This window comes from Nannospalax galili, unplaced genomic scaffold, assembly GCF_000622305.1.
Source record: "Nannospalax galili isolate Female #2095 unplaced genomic scaffold, S.galili_v1.0 scaffold806, whole genome shotgun sequence".
In the NCBI taxonomy this organism is placed as follows: Eukaryota; Metazoa; Chordata; class Mammalia; order Rodentia; family Spalacidae; genus Nannospalax; species Nannospalax galili.
This window is the reverse complement of record NW_008355419.1, coordinates 2,556,756-2,578,331: the sequence shown is the minus strand read 5'-3', so window position 1 is coordinate 2,578,331 and position 21,576 is coordinate 2,556,756. Positions and strand designations below refer to the sequence as shown.

The following is a 21,576-nucleotide window of genomic DNA, read 5'->3' as shown; positions in this document are numbered from 1 at the left end:
TCGGCGACTGCGCGCGGCCTCGGTGATGAGCAGGTACCGCGGGCCTGGGGGACGCGGGCGGCCGGGCGCAGGCCCCGGCGTCGGGACTCGGGTTCGAGCCCCGCCTTGCCCTCTTGGATGCTTGGCCGAGCGGGGCCGCTGATCCGAGGACCGAGGGCTGTGGCTTTGACCCCGGATACGTTAAACTTTGATCCGTGTTGTGGATTTTTGTTGTTGTTCGTTTGTTATTGGTTTGGTACACGTTAAGGTTGAGGAGTCAGGCCTTTCGGTCCTTAAAGGTGCCTGACCCCAGTAGTTCCTTAATAGTGTTAATTTTACCCGTTCTGGGAAAGAAAACTGGAAACATTTTTGTTTCCTTGTAACACAATGTGTGGAAGTTGCTACATTGAGTTTCGGCTTCGTTACAGTTACTAAACTGTATAGTTAAAAAACTGTATAGTGAGGGCGGGAGAGAGTACTTGCACTTGGGGAGAAACGCCGCCTGACACTTATTGAATTAGGGCTGCCCCGGGGGCAGCTGGGATCCCACTTGCCCCTGGTAACCGAGCTTCCACAGATCCAAAAGTCTGGAGAGTGTTTTCTGGAAGGCTGTCCTGTGACCAGAAGGTTAATCAGAGGGGCGGGGTAGGAGGTGGACTGCAGCGGGGCTTGGTCTAAAGAGAAATGCTTCTCCAGGTACTCACATTGAGGCCCTAATGTTCCTCCACACTGCCAGGGGGCTTCAGTCCCAGTCAGTGCTTTGTTTGGGGGTTTATTGGGAATACACTTGTAGATACTTCAATATTTTTTATTATTATTTTATATGTACGATTGTATTGCCTGAATGCATGTCCTGAAGCTTGGGAGGTCAGAAGAGGGCATCGAATCCCCCGGAACTGGATTTATGGCCGGTTGTTAGCCACCATGTGGGTACTGGGAATCAAACCCAGGTCCTCTGCAAGAGCAGCCAGTACTCTTAACCGCTGAGCCATCTTTCCAGCCCCTGCCTTTAATATTCTATGCATAAGTCTTAGTGCATCACAGAGGGTATTGGTTAAATTCAGAGACTCAGACCCAGCCCAGGATAAGAGTAGTTGTCAAGTAGACAGGCCCTACTCTTAAAGATGATCAAAGGGTTGGAGAAGTGGAGAAGGCATACCCTTAAGTGTCAATGAAGTGTGACATAAAATTCAAGACAAGTGTGGGTGGGGACAGTGATGTGGGTCAGGGTGGAGTTGGCACTTTAGTTCCTACCAAGAGTTCCTGGGCAGAGATGACTGAAGTCAGGTTTGAAGAATGTCTGTCTGGTTGGAACTTAGGTGGGGCACCAGGGCGGTTGTCGCTGTCTGGAATAGGGATAGGGAAGAACGGCTACGTTCAGTAAGTCCTGGCACACCACAACAGTGGTGTATGGTAAGGGGCGGTGTCTCGGCTAAGAAGTTAGCTGCAGATTCAGGACTTCCTTGACTTAGGAGAGTAGGTCCCATGGGTCAGAGGAGGAGCTGTGGGTCAGAGGAGGAGCTGTGGGTCAGAGGAGGAGCTGTGGGTCAGAGGAGGAGCTGTGGGTCAGAGGAAGAGCTGTGGGTCAGAGGAGGAGCTGCAGGCCAGGCAGTTCTGGCCCAGGCCGGGAGTGCAGGTGGAGCTGTGAGGACAAGGTGCATCAGATCACTCAGCTGTGATTTTGTACTGCTCTTCGTTATTTTCTGGGTTAAGTCCTTCACTGTCCTCCACAGAGAGCTTCGTGTAGGATCTTTGATAGTGTCTTAAGTTCTTTTTTTATTTTATGTGTATGAGTGTATTGCCTGCATGTGTGTGAGTGCACCCGTGTCGTGCACTGTCCATGGAGGCCAGAAGAGGGCATAGATCCCCTGGAACTGGAGTTATAAACGATTGATAGCCAGGTGGGAATCCAACCCGGGTCCTCTGCAAGAGCAGCCAGTGCTCTTAACCGCTGAGCCATCTCTCCAGCCCCCTACATTGTATTTTTAATGCTTCTGTTCCTACAACCCAAGAAACAGCAAGTGCCAGCCAGTCGTTGGCCGCTTTAAAGTGGTCCTCCTCAATTCCCAGTGAAAGTAAGAAAAGATCTCGTCTACGCATCAAGCACACGTTCGGAAGAGCCACGTTTCCTGCGGGATGTGATCTTCACATGTTAGCTCTGAAAGAGAGAGTCATTGGTGTCCTGAATGGATTGCACAGAACTGAGGAAAGACCAGGGGACACGTGGTTTTATTTCTTACTCCTACTCCTTCATCCGCACACGAGTGCCAGAAGCACACGCAGCTCAGTTTTCATTCTCATGCTCATCAGAGCTGCAGTTGAATGCTTACAGAACAGTAGATAATAATACAGAGGCTGGAATATAGCGGTTTACTAAACTATAATGACCAGGGTAACAGTACCACCAAAACATACCTTGAGAGATAAAGGTGTCTCCTGAGAAACTAGGGGAGCAGCAGCATTCCAGACCAACTCCTCAGCAGGCATGAAGTTCCTGCGTGAACTTTCTCATGAGACAAGGCTCTCCTGGCATACATGTCCACAGTTTGGCTAAATTTACCAAGCATATGTCTGAGGTCAATAGGAACACTATTTCACAGACCCCTCAGTATCTCCTCTAGAGGAATTTCTCCTGGAGTCATCTTGTCCCATTTGGCCTCCTTGGTGGCTGTTTGATAGGCTTGGTAACTGAAAAGTGACCTGGACAGCATGAACAGTGTGGGTTCCCAGAATGGCTGTGTCTGAGTCACAGGTCAATCGTGCTGCCCTGGATTAGCTAGCCCCACCTGGTGTCTCGGCAGCCCTGGACTCTAATGGTAGGAGTCTCTGGGAAGAAAGCTTCTTCTTTGTGGTCACAAGACAGTTTTGGGACTGTCATCAGTCCCCTCTGGGCCACATTCTGGTGTCCGTGAGACCTCACTGTGGAGGAATGTGGAATTCATGGATTATCAGAGGAAAATACCCAGCACAGATGGGTGAAGACTGTACCAGTGGGCCCCAGCAAGGGCAGAGTCCCCAGAGGAGAGCTCACACTGGGTGTTGATTTCCATCATGGGTGCCACACAGCAAAGTTGACATTATAGCAGCCATGTTCAGTGACAGCAGTGAGCTGGAATCCAAGTTGTTCACTGAAAAATCACAGCATTGAAAGAATCATTCATTCCAAAGTGTTTTTTTTCCTGTGCCAAGGACTGAGCCCAAGCCCTGGCATGTAACTAAGAGCATTTTCTGACTTGGATGTTTGGTGCACATGACGAGAAAACGTGCACACTTAAGTCTCTCCGTGTTCTCCCTCCACTTGGCTGCTGAGAAGACTTTGTTGGAGTCCATGTAACCATTCCTCACCTAGGACTCTGAGGGGTGCCTCCTGTCTCCTCTCCCTCCTCTCCCACCTCCGGAAAGGGCCCTTCTAGGTTCAGCAGAGACACTGAGAAGTGCTTGTGCTGATGTGGAGGGTGTGAGGAAGGTACCCCAACCTACTGGGCATCTGGGTGGATTTTCATATCCTATCAGTACCTCGGAGCCAGCAAGTGATCTCGGTCCATGTTGTTCTTTGTACTTTAAAATACCCCGAGTCAGGTCTCAGCACCTGTGGGTCCTGCTTTCCTCATTGTACTGGATGCTTTAGTGTCAACTTGACACACCTGGGTAGAGGGAGCCTCAATTGGGGAATTGCCTTCATTGGACTGGCCTGTGACCATGTCCATGGGGCACCTTCTTAATTGTTGAGTGTTGTGGGAGGGCCCAGCCCACTGTGGGTGGTGCCACCCCTGGGCAGGTGGCCTTGTGTGGCATAAGAAAGCAGGCTGAGCAGGGGCAAGGGAAACAAGCCAGTAAGCAGCATTCCTCCATGGCCTGTGCTCCAGCTCCTGCCTCCAGGTTCTTGCCCTGAGTTCCTACCTTGGGCTCCCTGATGAACTGTGACCCAGGAGATGTAAGCTGAATAAACCCTTTCCTCCCCAAGTTGGTAGTGGTCAGAGTGTTTTGTCACAGCAGTGAAGAACGAACTAGAACACTCCTGGTGCACATTTTCCCGTGGAGATTGCCGTCACACTAAAAGTTAGGCTCTCACTCCCAAGGTATTGATTACTACTTGCTCATTTCTTAGCCAGTGTTAAAAGACATTTCGTAGCTTACCAAAAACTGACAAAGACCGGTTGGTTTACGCAACAGAACTTTATTTCAGAGCTAGAGCGCTAGCATCAAGGAGGTGGTGGAGGTCTCAGGGCTGGGCCCTGCCTCCCCTAGCTCCCTCCAGCCATCCTTAGCCTTCCTTGAATATCTCCAGTCTCTGTCTTTTTCAGTCCATGACTCTGTGTGTGTGTGTGTGTGTGTGTGTGTGTGTGTGTGTGTGTGTGGTTCTGGAGATTAAACCCAGGCCCGGCCTTTGTATGCTAGGCAAACACTATACCTCTGAGGTACCTCCAGACCCTTTTCCTTTTTTAAAAAATATACCAGCCTTATTGGATCCCCCGCACCGGACCCCATTTTAACTATGTCATATCTGCAAAGACCCCAATCAGGCCATATTCACATGTACCAAAAGCTGAATTTGAGCTTCATTAGGGGACATAATTCTATCTGCAACACAAGTCAGACTTTTGAACAAATATTTGGGGGAAATCAAGATGGTTTAAATGGTACTTTAAGTAGAATGTCTGTAAAAAGTGTTTGGTAATCTCCAAGCCTGGTGGTGCCTTAATCCCAGCACTGGCACTTGGGTGGCAAAGGCAGGCGGATCTCTGTGAGATCAAGGCCAGCCTGGTCTATGTAATGAGTTCCAGGCAGCTGGGCCTACAAGGGAGACCCTGTCTTTGAAAAAAAAAGGTGTTTGAAAAGTCTAGAAAAAGTAGTCTTTTCAAAGTGATGGGAAATTCTGAGTACTTTGTGAATTACTTCGTATATTAGCGAGACCTGAGCTAACCCTACATCTTCCCTTGGTGAATGTCTTCCCAGAAGTTTTCTCAGCTCTTCTAAACAGCCCAAGAGCACAGAATGCCCCACAAGGTTGGATTTGTAGTGGTCAGCTCTTCTGGACATGAAGATGGCTTCAGTGCCCGGGAACTAATGATCCACGCACCGACTGTCAGTGGGTGGAGGTCACCAAGGTAAGGCTGCACTGAGGGACGAACTGGGAGATATGAGGGTCCAAAGAGTGCGTGTCCTTGAATTTTATTCCTCTCATGGACCTGTAAATCTGCAGCACACTTCTGATCGGCCATGTTGTTGCGTCTCCATAAGAGCTAAATGTGAATCACATCTGAAATTGAAGCGATTGTTTCCTTTTGGAGTGTCCAGGGGGACCCAACAGACAGGACCTCCTTCCCTTCCAGCCTGAGCTGGGGGTGGAGGGGGTAAACCACACGGGGTGATGGAACAGCACTTCCTCATGGTGCCAGGGCTGTTGGTGGTGAGCGTCTCCCCACCACCTACCAGTCCATGTGCTCCTGGCAAGATCAGACCCCTGCCCCCAGCCACCCCCAGTCTCCCCAACCCCAAGCTCCCCATTTCAGTGGTCTCCTGCCTCCCTCTGTCTGGAAAGGATGGTGCTTTCACTCCCTCCCGTGGGCATTCCCAGGGCAGAGGGCTTCCTCACTAGCTGCTCCTGTCCTACCGTTCATTCCTTGAAGGTTAAAGGTAAAGCTTTTTTTTTTTTCGGTCTTTTTGAGACAGGGTCTCCCTCTAGCCCCAGCTGTCCTGGAACTCACTATGTAGACCAGGCTGGCCTTGAACTCACAGAGATCTGCCTGCCTCTGCCTCCCGAGTGCTGGGATTAAAGGCATGCACCACCAAGTCCAGCAGGTAAAGAATTTTTTAAAGATTTATTTATTTTTAGCCGGGCCTGGTGGCACTTGGGAGGCAAAGACAGGCGGATCATCTGTTAGTTCAAGGCCAGCCTGGTCTACATAGTGAGTTCCAGGCCAGCTGGGGCTATGGAGAGACCCTTTCTCAAAAGGACCAAAAAATACCATTTATTTTATGCGCTCTCTCTCTCGCTCTCTCGCTCTCTCGCTCTCTCTCTCTCTCTCTCTTTAGGGTTTGGTTTTGTTTTGTCTTTTCAGAACTGAGGACTGAACCCAGGGCCTTGCACTTGCTAGGCAAGCACTCTACCACTGAGCTAAATCCCCAACCCCTATTTTTATTTTGTATATATGAGTATTTGCCTACATTGTGTCTGTGGTTCTAGAGATTAAACCCAGGCCTGGCCTTCTGTATACTGGACAAACACTATACCTCTGAGGAATACCTCCAGACCCTTTTCCTCTTTTTGGAAAGATACCAGCCCTTGCTGGGCATGATAGCACATACCTTTAATCCCAGCACTCGGGAGGCAGAGGCAGGCGGATCTCTGTGAGCTCAAGGCCAGCCTGGTCTACATAGTGAGTTCCAGGACAGCTGGGGCTACAGGGAGACCCTGTCTCAAAAAGACCAAAAAGAGAAAAAAAAAAGACACCAGCCCTATTGGACCCCACTTCATAGGACCCCATTTTAACTCTAGCATATCTGCCGATACCTTAATCAAGCCCCATTCACATATACCAAAAGCACATTTGAGCTTCATTGGGGGCATTATGTGCATGCCTAGTACCTGTGGAGGCCAGAAGAGGGCATCAGATCCCCCTGGAACTAGAGTTACAGAGGGTTGTTAGCTGCCATGTGAGTGCTGGGAATAGAACCTGGGTCCTCTTGAAGAAGAGCCAGTGCTCTTAACTGCTAAGCCATCTCTCCAGCCCTCCAGATTATTTTATCAAAGCCATCTGTCCCTGCCAGTGTGTCTTACAAGGACCAGAGGCTTGGAGTGTAACTCAGTGGGAGAGAGCTTACCCTGAGGTGTGCAAGGCCCTTACCCTAGCACTTCAAAACAAAAAAGAAGCTTATATCTTTTAAGGGTAGACACATGCAGGCCTTTTACAGAAAGCCCAAAGGTATTTGATTTCTCTAGGAACTGTTTGTTAGCTGCCCTTGAGGGCCGAGGTTCAAATCCCAATCCCTTTCTTTGAAAGATTTTTTTTTTTTTAATCAAAGTCCTGTTGGTTGTCTTAGCTTTCTCTAAGAAGTGTGAAGTTTTTTTTTTTTTAAATTTTATGTATTTATTTTTATTTTATGTGTATGAGTGTTACACCTGCATGTATATAAGTGCACCCATGTCATGCAGTGCCCTTGGAGAACAGAAGAGGGCGTTGGATCTCCTGGAACTGGAGTTACAGACAGTTGTTAGCTGCTGTGTAGGTACTGGGATTCAAACCTGGGTTTTCTGCAAGAAGAGCCAGTGTTCTTAACTGCTGAGCCATCTCTCCAGCCCGTATGGACTTTTTAACATTAAAGTTTTGTTGTTTTTTTTTAGTATGTCGATGCAAAAGCACAACTCTTACCTTAAATGGGATAAGAGATAGTTTATTCTAGATCCAAATATGAGTGACCATGGCTTAGGAACACAGATTCAGATTACCCCAAATTCCATGTTCCAGTGTGGAAGCAGTTTCATGAAGTTTTTATAGTAACAGAACAAAGGAAAGTCATAAATGAAGACACTTCGAATACATTGGTGGACACAGTAAGGAGGTGGATACAGTGTAAGAGAGATCTCAGCTGTGGGCCTCAGTTGCAGCTGATGGCATTCTTAGCCTTTGGTTGGTGGGAGCCAGGGCTTTGTTAATACATCCTAAAGGGGTTTTCGTGTTTTTTGTTTTGTTTTGTTTTTTGGTCTTTTTAGAAACAGGGTCTCCCTGTAGCCTCAGCTGGCCTGGATGGAGCTCACTGTGTAGACCAGGCTGGCTTTGAACTCACAAGATCTGCTCCTAAAGGTTTTTTAATCTAAGATGTTAAGTCAGAAAAGAGGTGGGCAAGGAGTGACTATTTAGGGCTAAAAATGGCCCAAGATAAACTGACTAGGCTTTGGATCTGCAAATCTGCGGCCTCCACCGGCACTGAAGTGCGATCATTTGGTCAGCGCTGCAGGAAGTTCAGTCCAAGATGCAGAACTTCTCTTTGACAAGTACTAGATGACAGATTGTCTTTGTGCTTAGAATGGTCTCGCTACAAACCAGAACACAAGACCCTTCATTAGTAGTGTGGGTCAAAGGTGTGTGAAGCCAGTGAGGAGCAGTGAGCGAGGCCAAGTGTCTCTCAAAACCGAGTCATTTCCCAGTGTTCCTCGCTGTCTCCCTACAACCTCAGCAATTTTGATGTAATGCTGGGAAAGCCTGGGAGTTGCAGCCCCGACGTCACATGGTGTGGATCCCTTGCTTCAGAGCCTCGTGGTTGATGCCCAGGCTAGCTGTGTCCCTTCTAGGTGCAGGAGGGTGTCAGGGTTGCAGTGCGCAGCTCCACTCTGTGGAAGAGCCCCAAAGGAACCTCACCCCAGCATGGGTTTTCTGGGTAGGATGTGGTTAAGAGAGTCCTGACCAACCATGGCAGCACACACCCAAGGGTCACAAAGCACAATCATGGTGATCTGTGTGGAGGGAAGGGCCTTTCCCAACGGCCCCCGTCCTGCCCCCTCCCTGCTTCCACATGCCCACGCTGTCTGCCACTCTATACATGTCAGCACTGTCGCGTCAGCATCATACTCTGCTGCTAGGTCGTGACCATGCTGCGCGTCACGGGCCGCTTGCTGACAAAAGTGCTATCCTGGCCAAGTCTCGCTTGGTGTTCTTGCATTGTGTGACTTCTGAATGACACCAGAGCATGCCTTCCCCAAGCACTGAGCATGCTCAGCGGTCACCTTCTGGGTGTGACACCTTGGCGTCCTGTGAACAGGTGCTATCCTTCCACACAGAAGAGTTGGCTCTGCCTTGCCCACTTACCGGTATAGCCCCGGAGGACTGATTTGTCTGTCTCTGAGTAAAGTTGAAGTTCCACTTCAACCATTGGCCTAGCTGCCCAAGGTGGGGTTTGCAGGTGGCCAGAAGGAACAATCAGCCTTAGGTCCAGTCCTCAGTTCCACCCCTGAAGAGAACAGTAGCAGTGAGGGAGCCACACCACCTCCTGGGTGGGACCTCCAGGCCACACACCCCCCCCCCCCCGCACCATCTACCCCCCCCCGCACCGTCCCCCTCCCATTCAAAGCAGAGGGGGCAGGAAGTCTGCAGTCATTGCTCAGAAGACCACAGTGGTTTTCCTTTCAGATTCTGCCAGTTTCCACAAGAAATAGTTCTCCAGATGGTGGAGAGGTGTCGGATACGGAAGCTGCAGCTCCTCGCTCACCAGTACATGATTTCCAGTAAGATCGAGTTCTACATTAGCGAAAGTTTGCCAGAGTATTTCATGCCGTACCAAGCAGAGCGCTTCCGCAGACTGGGGTAAGAATGACACAGCAACGCTCAGCCCAGTGGTATCTTCCTCAGCCCTCGGGAACAAGGGATCGCTCCTTTGGGTCCTATACGGTGTTCGTAACACCTGCCTCAGACCTGTCACGTTTAGTAAGCGGTATTGTCTGCGAGTCTAGCAGCGACTGCGGCTCAGGTGGCGCACTCCTCGAGAACACGGGTCAGACTTTGACCTTGAACAATTCCCGGTTCATCCCAGGCTGAGGTTTTTGTTGCATGTGTTGGATTGAGCAGCGTGGGGTCGGCCATGGCCAGCGCACGCGCTGCAGCCCTGTTCTCCCTTTCAGTTATGTCTCTCTCTGTGACAACGAAAAGACAGGCTGCAAAGCCCGGGAACTCAAGTCTGTCTACGTGGACGCAGTGGGGCAGTTTCTTAAACTCATTTTTCACCAAAACCATGCCAACAAGTACAACATATATAACCAGGTAAGATGGGCTGGAGAGGTGGCTCAGTGGCTAGAGCCCTGGCTGCTATTGCAGAGACCCAGGTTCAGTGCCCGGCACCCACACGGCAGCTGACAACCATCTGTAACTCCAGTTCCAGGGGATCCGACACTCTCTTCTGACCTTCATGGCCACTGCACACACATGGTGCACTTAGATACATGCAGGCAAAACACTCATATACATAAAATTAAAATTAGAAAAAAAAGATTGAATGCACTCAAGAATCAGCTCTAGGGGCTGAAGAGATGGCTCAGCGGTTAAGAGCACTGACTGCTCTTGCAGAGGACCCAGGTTTGATTCCCAGCACCCACATGGCGGCCACAAACTGTCCTTAACTCCGGTTCCAGGGGAATCCGAAGCCCTCTTCTGACCTCCGAGGCATTGCATGACGCGGGTGCACTCATACATGCAGGCAATACACTCATACACGTAAAATAATAAAATATTAAATAAGGTATTTAAAAAAAAAAAAAAAAAAAGAAGAACAAATTGGCTCTAACACCATACCCCCTCCCCCACCCGCCCCTGTGAGCAAACATGCTTGGCTGACTTTTCTCTCATGAGTAGTCGTGGTGTTCCCACTAGAACAGTCTTTGTGGGTAACTGCTGCTGTGTGAAGCCAGCCTCTCCCACACGTAGGCTCTGGGCGCTTGGATATGGGGCACGCAGCTCTGGGCGCTTGGATATGGGGCACGCAGCTCTGGGCGCTTGGATATGGGGCACGCAGCTCTGGCACACAAGAGCCACTGTGGCCACCACCAAGACTCAGGATGAAAAGAGTACAAGGACTTCTTGAAAGCTTTTGTGTTGGTGCATGCAGTGGCGGGACACTGTTGGCTAAAGTCACCATTTCTGTCCTTTTTTAATGTACTAGAACACAGATCCTGTGTAACTGTAGTTGCTGCATTGGCAGCAGGGGAACTCTCTGGGTTGTTGGGGGGCCAATCAAGCCAGCTTGCCAGCAGCATTCCCCCCTCCCCAGTTCGTGCTTCTTTTTTTGAGACAGGGTCTCCCTGTAGCCCCAGATGGCCTAGAACTTACTATGTAGACCAGGCTGGCCCTGAACTCATAGAGATTCACCTGCCTCTGCCTCCTGAGAGCTGGGATTAAAGGCATGCGCCACCACGCCTGGCAGCTCACGCTTCTTCACTCTCCTGCCCATCCCATCTTGAATCGGAACTCAGAGCTGGTATATAGCTCAGGGGTAGAGTTGCCTGTCGTGCTCAAAGCTGGGGTTCAATCCATAGTACCCTTCCCCACCCTAGGAAAGTAAATCAGGTGTGTACAACACTCATTTGCACAAACATTTACACCCCTTCCTGCCTCGCCAAGAGGAATCAACTCATGCCAGTATGTCAGCTTTCTGTATCGGGCCGTGAAGGGAGAGTGCTCCCAGCACATCACCTCACAGGAAGTAGTAGGAATCCTAACCTCTCCTTCTTCCACCCCATCTGCATGTGTCTGCCAGTAAGGATGAGCCAGAAACGCAGGCTGACATGATGGGGGAGAGAAGAGGAGCACGGCTCTTCCATCTGGGTTAACTGAGTTGTGTTAACCACTGAGCCGTGGCTGTGGAGCTCCACAGTTGGCCATGAGTGCAGGGCTCATCAGGAAACTAAGTTAAAATTGGAGATTAGCGTTTAGCATTAGAACATTAGTTTATGTGTTTGTTTAAAACCTAACAGTTTTTGCCAGTACTGGGGGACATCATCAATCCCAGTACTCAGGAGGCAGAGGCAGGTGAATCCCTGTGAGTTCAAGGCAGCCTGGACCACACAATGAATTCCAGGCCAGCTGGGGCTGCCTCATTAAACCTTGTCTCAAAACAACAAAATGGCGTGGTGGCGTACGCCTTTAACCCCAGCATTTGGGAGGCAGCAGCAGGTGGATCTCTGTGAGTTCAAGGCCAGCCTGGTCTACACAGTAAGTTCCAGGCCAGCTGAGGCTACAGGGAGACCCTGTCTCAAAAAGACTTAAAAAAAACCCCAAAACCCCTAATAGTTCTTTATGTGATGTATAGCACTTTACAGCCTGCGCTTGGACAGACAGCATCCTACATGATAACACTACAGGGCTGGCTTTGTTAAAGGTTTTAAGGCATCTCAAACATATTATACTTCATTTCTGTTGCTTTAACTATTTCTTAGGTTTCTTTGGTTGCTATAAATATCATTGGAGACCCTGCAGATTTCGGTGATGAAAACAATTTTGTAAGTTTGGGAAGATTCATTCCTAAGGAAGATGGTTTTTCTGTGGGAGGGAATCACTTATTTTGTCACAAACTGTATCACTGTAAAACCTTATAAAACTAATCAATGACTGTCAGATGATTTTAGCAGCTTTTACTTTCTGGTACTCAAGAATTTTAGCTCTTCTCTGAAAAACTAGGATTGCTATGCCTTGCTCACAGTTTTCTATCAAATAATCATAAAGTCGAGATTTTGTTTTGTTCCTTCTTTGCTGAGATTCTAAGAAGGTGTTTTGTTCCAAAAGACCTCTAGAGAGAAGCTGATTGACCATTACCTTGGGCACAGTCCCCACAATCCCGAGGACCCAGCCCTAGAAGGAACTTACGCTGGGTAAGATGACCCCTCCCCGCCTTGCCCCCTCCCCCAAAAGATGCTTCCATATCTCCTTAGAATTACCAAAGGCTTAAATCATTTCCAAGGAATTCTGGGTTTGGGCAAGTCCAGGTTCATTTAGAGCTGATAAGCCACTGGTCAGACTGGCATCCATTTTAAGGTCAAGGCCATTGTGTAGGCCCACCTACACAGCTGCCCTTTGGAGACACCCCTGTTGTGTGTGTTCCAGTGTTAGTGATGGTTCCTGTCAGGAAGCACTTCTTAGGCTGCATAGGAACAGCTGTGCAGTTGTCCACCATGTCCAGCTGTTTCTCAGGGCACTGGGCCTGCTGGAGAGCCAAGGGTACCCTTACCTCTGGTGACGGCCATTCTGAACACTTGAGGAACCTGAGCAGACGACTCTATCACTACTGGTCAGCTCCTTCCCAGTGGCCGCACCGTGGTTTCTGTCCTCCCTCAGGTCTGAGCCTGTAGAACAGAGCGAACCAAGTGGCATGCTCAGGGCATACAGCTCCAAAGGACTTCCACCTCCACCCCGATGGTGGGGCCCCTGGAGTTCTGTGAAGACAGAGGGAGGGGCCTATGAGAAGCCTGTGCGAGTGCCCCACACTGGCATTCATTGTTGGGAGGTTCTGTCTTTGGCCTTTGGCCCTTGAGGTCCTGCCCAAGTGGAGATGTGCACTCCCCCCATGCTGCTACTGAGATCCCATCCCAGGAATTCTGACTAGGGTACCATGGGACTTGGTTTGTGTGTGTGAGAGAGATTTTTACAAATGAAGTCTTTGTATTCATTATTCATTTGGGGGACATCAGTGGCAAAGCGACTTTGACTTACATTATCATGTGCAATTGGCTAGAGATAGCCAACCTGCGTCGTAGAAGCCACACACAGAACTGCTTTGTCAGCCCTACAAGAAGGGATGGGAGGGATATTCAGAGCCATGTCACTATCCCAGTCACAAGCTACCAGCCCAGCGCCCTATTCAAGGCCTGGGGAAGTCATAGAAAGAAGCAGATGCATAATGTGCGGTATTCCTGAGTCCCATCTGAGCTCATTTATAGTCTTGCTACTAAATTCTTCATGACAAATAATATTTAACTAAACATTATCTGTACGTAAAATACACAAGCCACAGCTCGTGGCTGGTTCACCCCCTGCAGCTGACACAGCAGATGTGAGACTAAAACTTGTCCTCTGAGTCTCTGTGGGGTGTTTAGACATTAATGCTGCACTGGGTATCCCTGGAACAGAGTCTGTGATTGCCATACTATAGAATTAAGGGGAGTAGAGGTAATAATCAGACATAGGCAGTTCAGGTAACTGAAAAGGTAGATTTTTCTTGTCTTCTATGGGACTTTATGGTTGAGATCATTTACTAATGTTTTGAGACAAAAGCCCAATGGTGGTGATTATAATCCTTTAGTGTTAATCTAAATTACTGACATGTCATTATAAATCCAGGTGCCTGAACTCCACCATGGCCCCAAATCACACTCTTGATTGTTGGGGCTCAGGCCTGGCCAGCCATTCACTCCATTCCTTTGGTTTCCCATCGGCGCCTGGCTCACGTGCAGTGCCCCCAGTGCCTGCAGCCTTGTCTGGCCTAGAGTCTGCTCTTGGTGGGCAGTCACCTGAGGGAGTAAGTGGATAAATAAGTATACCCAAGGCCCGGCCTGAGGTGCAGCTCAGCCAAGTGTCGGAGCAGGGTCACTCCCACTTGAAAACCCATGGCCTGCAGGCTGACCGGCCTCTCCGAGCCTCCCTTATGTGAAGGGACTTTCCTCACCAGTTCATTCGGCATGAGTTCTAAGGGCTCTCCTGACCTGAAGGGGTCCTCTCCTTAGGAGATCTGACTATATCTCTCCACTTGATGACTTGGCATTCGACATGTACCAAGACCCTGAAGTAGCCCAGATCATCCGCAGGCTGGATGAAAAAAAGCGGGAAGCTGTCCAGAAGGAGCGCTACGACCACGCCAAGAAGCTGAAGCAGGCCATCGCGGACTTGCAGAAGGTACCTCCCTGTCCTCACCTGGGATGGTTCCTGCCACTGCCATCCCTGTGGAGGGTTCAGTTCCTAGAGGCTGTGGAACAGGCTTGGGGTCAGAGGGCTCTGCCAGGTAGAGCTGAGGACAGGTGAGCACCTTGGAGGTGATGACGACAGTACGAGGCGAGGTGTCGCTGCTCCTTGGATTGGGCTGTCTCTGCCTGTGTGGAGCTCCTGAATACCCAGGCGCTGAGACAGCACACAGCACAGGCCTCTTCCTCCCACATTTGTCCTTCCCTGCACAGGACACACACAGTCACTCACCTGTCACTAGGGCTCCACTCCAGCCGTTATCTTGACACTTGAAGAGTCATCGAATTTGATGAGAGCAAATGCCCCCTCTGTGCTCCAGGTCGGCGAGCGCCTAGGGCGCTACGAGGTGGAGAAGCGTTGTGCAGTGGAAAAGGAAGACTATGACCTGGCCAAGGAGAAGAAGCAGCAGATGGCACGCTACCGTGCCCAGGTGTATGAGCAGCTGGAACTGCACGGCCTCCTGCAGGGCGAGCTGGAGGTCAGAATGTACCGCGGTCGGGGGCAGGTGGGAGAGACTGAGTCCCCGCTCAGAAGTTGGGCTCGAGCTTTGCAGGTGTATCAGGTGTCAGCACTGTGTGTGGCCGGCTGCTTTCTGCGGTGCTAGGACCTTCACAGTTCACAGTAGAGGAGGAGGAGTATTGCAGAGTCAGGAAGGCCAGGGCACTGCCACTTACCAGGACCTCTTGGCCCCCTCTCTGTGTATGAGGCATGACACCTGCCCTACATGCCTACAGGTGTGGGACTTCCTGGAATAGTCTTGGGGTGGAGACAAGTTTCCAGCAGGGCACTCTGTCTCTGTCTTTGCAGTTTACACGGGCAGGTGATGGCCCCGTGGCAGGTGAGGGAGTGCAGGCTTGACGGTGAGCGCAGGCTGCCAGTTCTCACCCAGCCCTGCCCTTCTGACTGCCAGTCTCAGGCTGGCATGCACTGACGGTATGCCCACCTTCCTGGCAGGTGAAAGCAAGCCAGTAAGAGTCCCACTCTGCTGTCCTGGGAACAAGCTGGGCAGAATACCTGCTGGTCAGTTCAGCCTGTTCACATTGTGCAGAATCACTTGACCAGCTGTGAACAGGACCCAGTTCTGAGCCCAGGCCTGCCTAAGTCTGGCCCAAGTGCCCCCACCCACTGTTGTGCTTCTTAGCACAGATGTGTTTGTGATACATGCACAAACACCCATGCTGTGCTAAGGCTGTGTGGCTGCTCTGTAGTCTATGCTGTAACCATGTGGGGACAGCTGCAGAGGTGCCGTGTGCCTGGGACTCAAGAGGGTTGTCCTGCTCTCCAAAACTTTACTTCAAGACTTCTTGGCATGCCAAGGTTCCTTTCCCAGCATGGCCTTGCTCCAGCCATTCACCCTGGGTGAGACAGGCGGCCTGAGATGGTCACAGCCCTCGAAGTCTAACGCCCTTCGTTCCCTCCAGTTGCGGAGGCCTTTTGCTCTGCCCCCCCAGCCCCTCGCACATCCCAGCAGTCCTCACCACTGGAAGCCAGTGCCCTCACTCCCTCGACCAGAGGAGATGGGAGCAGAAGACACATTTGTGGACTCTGTCCTCCAAGAAAAGCCCTCGGCGCGTACCTTGACATCATCTCCTCGGCACTCAGCTGTGGACCAGTCCCTGCCTGCCGCAGGCCCTGCACCAAGGAGCCACGTAAGTAACTCCACTCCACAGTGGTGCACAGTTGCCCGGCAGGCATCACTGAGGACCAGGGTTGTGCTGGTTACTGATTCAGAGCATGGGTTCATGCCCGCCCTGTGGTCAGCCCTGCTTCCTGCACCCAGGAGGGAGCCAGGACACAGGCTACGGCAGAGCACAAGCAAAAGCCTATTGACTATAACCCTTGAGTGGGTGTCCACAGTCCAGCCTGCCAGGCCCTCTGGGTCCACCTGCCACCAGTGGTCTCCCAGAGCCATCTTCTGAGCCTCTGGTTTCTTTGTAAGAAAGGATATCTGTCGTCAAGCACTGTTTCAAGGAATAGGAGAGCATTTGTCTGATGCCTACGTGTGGGTACACGTAGACTCCCATGTGGGGCTGGGTGTGGGCACACGTAGACTCCCATGTGGGGCTGGGTGTGGGTACATGTAGACTCCCATGTGGGGTTGGGTATGGGCACACACCCAGAATCCCAGCACTCCAGAAGCTGAGGCAGGACTGCTGCCAGCCCACAGCCAGTCTGGGCTACATAGTGAGACCCGGACTCAAAATAAGTGATGAGTTCCCCAATACATAAACTGACCACCTGGCATCTCAGTGGGGTGCCCATGGTCACTAAGCCTGTTAGAAGATTGTCACAACAGAAAACCTAAGTCAAACTGGCCTTTTATTGACTGTTATAACCAGGCACACAACAGGTCATATGGGTCTCAGGATTAGGTTGATTGAGAAGCTCAACTGTGTCATCAGACACCCAATTTCTTATCATTTGACTCCCTCAATTCCCTGTCAGCCCTAGGGGTGCCTGTCACAGTGGCACATCGTGCCATCTGAGAGAGCACGCCCGTTCTAAGGAGTCCTCAGTTCATCCCAGGTGGGTCAGTTTCTGAAGCAGCCGCTGCAGCAGAGTAAGGCCCTGAGCTGACCAGCCATTGATTCTGTCTAGAGCTCTTGAGTAGCATGCAGGGAGAGAAGGACGGAGCCACCTGCGCTCCATGTGTGCACTCACGTGTCCCACACCCTGTGGCCTGGTCTCCATGCCATCATCTCCATGTGTGCACTCACGTGTCTCAGTATCAATGGAGACTGGTCACCAGGCTGCCTCAGAGCCCTATCAGAACCGCTCCTGCTTTGCCCTCCCCGTTAAGTCTGTGCCTTTGTGTGTACACTGGATGAAGGCCGTGCAGGCAAGTCCATCCCGATCACTGCTGTTTGGGCACCAGGAACTGTGCCTGGCGTGTGTTGGGCATGGGAGGTGTGAGGACTCAAATGGCAGCTGCCTGGCCACAGGACACCGCAGAGGAGTGTGTTAAGGATTCCTTTTCTGTGGAGACCTGCTTAAGCCTGAGGCCACTGGCAATGAAGGTGTGCATCACTGGACGCAGTGAACTAAGTATGCGCAGACTTGTCGGGGTAATAGCCTGTGACCCTCCCGTTCGTGCTTTGGGTCAGCTGAGCTGAAGTGGCTGTGGTGAACAGTGTCTGAGCCTCGCTCCTGTGGCTTTTATCTAATTACATCTGAGTTTAGACAGGAACGGAGAGCCTCCCCTAATTCCTCCAGTTACACTTCGTGTGGAGGACTCATTCTCACCTGATGCCACTTTTAGACCTTCCACCCAGTAGGCCCAGCAAGCTGTGGTGGGAGGCAGCCTGGGCACAGCACCCAGCAGCCCCACCCCCAGCTCTCCTCTCTGCTCCTACAGGCGGAGGCCCTGCCCTACGATGAACGGCCCCTTCCTGCTACTCGAAAGCAGCCGGGAGAAGCACCTGTGGAGCCAGACGTGAAGGAGGCAGACAACGGTGACGCTCAGAGAGGAGGCATCTCGGGAGAGCCTGAGCCCTTGACCGAGAAGGCCTTGAGGGAAGCCAGCTCTGCCGTCGACGCCCTAGGAGAAACCTTGGTAAAATGGAAAACAAAGCTACTCACACATGCACACATGTGCACGGGGGGGGGGGGGGCCATTGTTTCATTTTTCAACATGTTTTAAAAATATATTTTTACTTTTATTTTATGTTATGAGTGTATTGCCTGCAGACACGTATGTGTGTCTGTCATGCAGTGCCCACAAAGGTAGGAGGGCATTGGATCCTCTGGAACTGGAGTGATGGATGGTTTGTAGCTGCCACTTGGGTGCTGGGAATTGAACCCGGGTCCTCTGCAAGAGTAGCCAGTGCTCTTAACCACTTACCCATCTCTCTAGCCCCTATTTATTTTTTGGTCTTTTTGTTGATTGTTTTTTGACAGTGTCTCCCTAGTCACAGCCCCCCCCCCCCCGAAGTCACCATGTGAACCAGGGTGGCTCAGTGTCATAGAGATCCACCTGCCTCTGCCTCCTGAGGGCTGAGATTAAAGGTGCACACCACCATGCCTGGTGTTTATTTATTTTTATTTTATGTGTCTGAATATATTGCCTGCATGTATGTAAGTGCATTCATGTCATGCAGTGCTGACAGAAGTCAGAAGAGGGCATTGGTTCCCCTGGAATTGGAGTTACAGAGGATTGTTAGCCACTGTGTGGGTGCTGGCAACCAAACCCAGGTCCTCTGGAAGAGCGGCCAGTGCTCTTAACCACTGAGCCATCTCTCCAGCCCCTGTTGTTTATTTTTTGAGACAGGGTCTCCCTGTAGCCCCAGGGGCCTAGAACTTATTATGTAGACCAGGCTGGCCTCCATCTCACAGAGAGCCTCCTGCCTCTGCCTCCCAAGTGCTGGGGCTAAAGGTGTGCACCACCACACTTGGCTTGTATTTACATGGAGGACACGGTACCCTCAGAAGAGGGCATCTTACCAGAAAATTAAAGTTGAGGATGACACAGTCTGGGACGGGCGTGGGAGTGGAGGACGCACTGCCTCCCGAAGCACAGCAAGACCCCGTTTCCTGGCAGGTGGCCGGGGCATATTCCAAGATGTGGTCCTGCCGAGAAGACGCGCTTCTGGCTTTGTATAAGAAGCTGATGGAGATGCCTGTTGGAACCCCGAAGGAGGATTTAAAAAACATGCTGAGAGCATCTGTCTTCCTCATTAGAAGAGCCATAAAGGACATCGTGACCTCAGTGAGTCATGGACAGCTATCCCCGCCTTGCAGTGAGGCCAGGGAGGAGAGTTTTACAGGAGGAGCTGCATCCTGCACTCCATGGTAGACTGTGAGGTTCAGTCCTTGCTGGGCCCGTCCTTGCCCTTGCATGGCCTCTGCTGTTCTACAGAGACCTGAGGGGCTGGGGAGCTCTGCATGGGCCTTAGAATGAGCATTCTAAAAGAGCAGTTGAAGGCTGGGTATGCAACCCAGTGGTGAGCTGGCCCAGCCTGAGCAGGGCCCAGGGTTCCATCCCCAGCACCACAGTAAACAAAGCAGGCACACGCTGCAGCTCCACACTGCCTGCTGAGGGAACACTGAGCTTTCTGACCCAGTGATAAGAGCAGGTTTCCTCTAGCTGTGAGCTGCTGTGTTTGGAAGCAGTTTCCGCCTTCAGACAAGGTGTAATTTTCAGTGTGGTGTTGACAGCCGTTCCTGGTCGTGAACTTTGTGCTTCCTCTTGAAGTCCGACCATAGTGGCTCATCTGGTTTTCTCTTTCCCTCAGGTCTTCCTGGCATCCTTGAAGTTGCTGAAAATGATAATCACCCAGTTTGTTCCCAAGCACAAGCTGAGTAAAGTGGAAACAACGCACTGTGTGGAGAGGGCTGTTCCCCTTCTACTTGCCAGAACCGGAGACTCTTCTGCCCGCCTCCGAGTCATGGCTGTGAACTTTATTCAGGTCTGAAGGGTCTGTCCCAGTCCCCCGTCCCCTTCCCTCAGCTGTCTTGGGTCTGCCTTGCAGGGCTCCGCCTCTGCTCCAGAGCCTCGACACCCCCACCACGCTCTCCTTGTGCTGAGAGGGATGAACTCTGTCTAGGCATGAACTTTTTTTGTTTGAGACAGGGTCTCATTCTGTAGCACAGGCTGACCTCAGACACGCCACATAGCCCAGGCTGGCCTCAGTTTCACATGTGCTTGGATTGCAGGCGTAAGCCACCACACCCTGCGTATCTAGGCTTGAGTTTTCCACATGTGCAGTTTATGTTTCCCGTGTGTCTCCGCTCCGACATATGTATTAAATAAAAAGATATAAAAAGATGCTGCCAGGTGTGGTGCACATACCTTTAGTTCCAGCACTCGGGAGGCATGGAGGTGGATCTCTGTGAGTTCAAGGCTAGCCTGGTCTACGTAGGGAGTTCCAGGTCAGCTGGGGCTACAGAGAGACCCTATCTCAAGACCAAATAATAAAAACATAAATAAATGCTATATTACAATAGAGAATTTGGAAATAAAATAATAAATGCATAGGCGGAGGAATGGCCTAATAGTTAACACACATGCTATGCAGGCAAGCTCTCTAGAACCTACATCAGTAGCAGGTGGGCCTGGCAGCCCATCTGTAATTCTAGCCTTGAGGGCAGAGGCAGGATCCACGAAGCTAGCTGGCCACAAGGCTAATCGTATTGATCATCTCTGGGTTTGATGGAGAGATGCTGCCTGAAAAATAGTAACGTAGAACAAGCTTAAGAAAGATTTCCTGACATCAACCGTGGGCCTGCAAATGCACCCACACACACACAGTCATGCATAGATATGTATGCACACCACTCTCATGGAAAAAAGAAAGGGCCATTACACCGGGCATGGTGGCGCACACCTTTAATCCCAGTACTCAGGAGGCTGAGGCAGGCCAATCTATGAGATCAAGGCCAGCCTGGTCTACATAGCAAGTTCCAGGCCAGCTGGGGCTACAGGGAAACTTTGAAAAAATTTAAAAGAATAAAAAAGAGAGGACCATTGAGATGGCTCAGTGGGTCAAAGACCCCTGGCACCATCACGTCTGACAACCTGAGTTCAGTCCATGAGATGGACCATTCCCACAAACTGTCCACACAGGCTTTGTGGCACACATACCCACATACATGCACACACAAAATAAATATGCTGATCTAAGGGGCTATTTAAAAAGGAAAACAGACTTGACCGTTTTAGTGTCTTCATTCGTTCATCAGGCCTGCTAACCTGTAGGCTGAGGGAGAAAAATTACTAGATGTAAGGTTTTTGACACACAGATGTATGTCTTGTGAAAATCCATTTTGTTTTCTTTAAGTTATCTGATGAATTCATCTAGTTTAGGAAGTTGGTTTTGGTTTTTCTTATTTAGAGACAAAGTCTCATGCAGCTCAGGCCCATCTTGACATTGAACTAGAGTCATCCTGCCTCAGCCTCCTAAGCCCCAGGAGTGCAGGCTCGCACCACCACACACAACTAACTACTTTAGGAACCCTGGAGCTACAGCCCCACGTCTGGGCATGAGAAAGATCTAAGAATTCCCAAAGATTTTATATAAAACTTGATGCGTGGGCACATCCTTCTCAGAACTTTTGTTATTTCTCGAAACATGAAGAATCTCCGATCTAGTGTCATTAAGAAACTCAGACTTTCAGGGGAAACGAATGAGGAGACGCAACACTAGTCAGAAGCAGCTCCTGC

General features: G+C 50.6%; 1 protein-coding gene across 2 annotated transcripts in view; it reads left to right on the top strand.

Moving 5' to 3' along the window:
• Positions 1 to 21,576, top strand: part of Cep104 (centrosomal protein 104) — a 50,921-nt gene continuing 29,345 nt past the window's right edge. Inside the window, exons 1-12 of one of the 2 annotated variants that reach the window (XM_008852677.3) lie at positions 1 to 33; positions 4,936 to 5,087; positions 9,108 to 9,281; positions 9,596 to 9,734; positions 11,903 to 11,965; positions 12,249 to 12,334; positions 14,183 to 14,351; positions 14,737 to 14,895; positions 15,839 to 16,066; positions 17,773 to 17,970; positions 18,955 to 19,122; positions 19,649 to 19,822. In XM_008852677.3, coding sequence (XP_008850899.1) covers positions 4,975 to 5,087; positions 9,108 to 9,281; positions 9,596 to 9,734; positions 11,903 to 11,965; positions 12,249 to 12,334; positions 14,183 to 14,351; positions 14,737 to 14,895; positions 15,839 to 16,066; positions 17,773 to 17,970; positions 18,955 to 19,122; positions 19,649 to 19,822 — 1,671 coding nt within the window. In that variant the 5' untranslated portion in view covers positions 1 to 33; positions 4,936 to 4,974. Of the gene's footprint in view, positions 34 to 4,935; positions 5,088 to 9,092; positions 9,282 to 9,595; positions 9,735 to 11,902; positions 11,966 to 12,248; positions 12,335 to 14,182; positions 14,352 to 14,736; positions 14,896 to 15,838; positions 16,067 to 17,772; positions 17,971 to 18,954; positions 19,123 to 19,648; positions 19,823 to 21,576 lie in introns of both variants that reach the window. The other variant, XM_017803054.2, reaches the window with a different exon arrangement.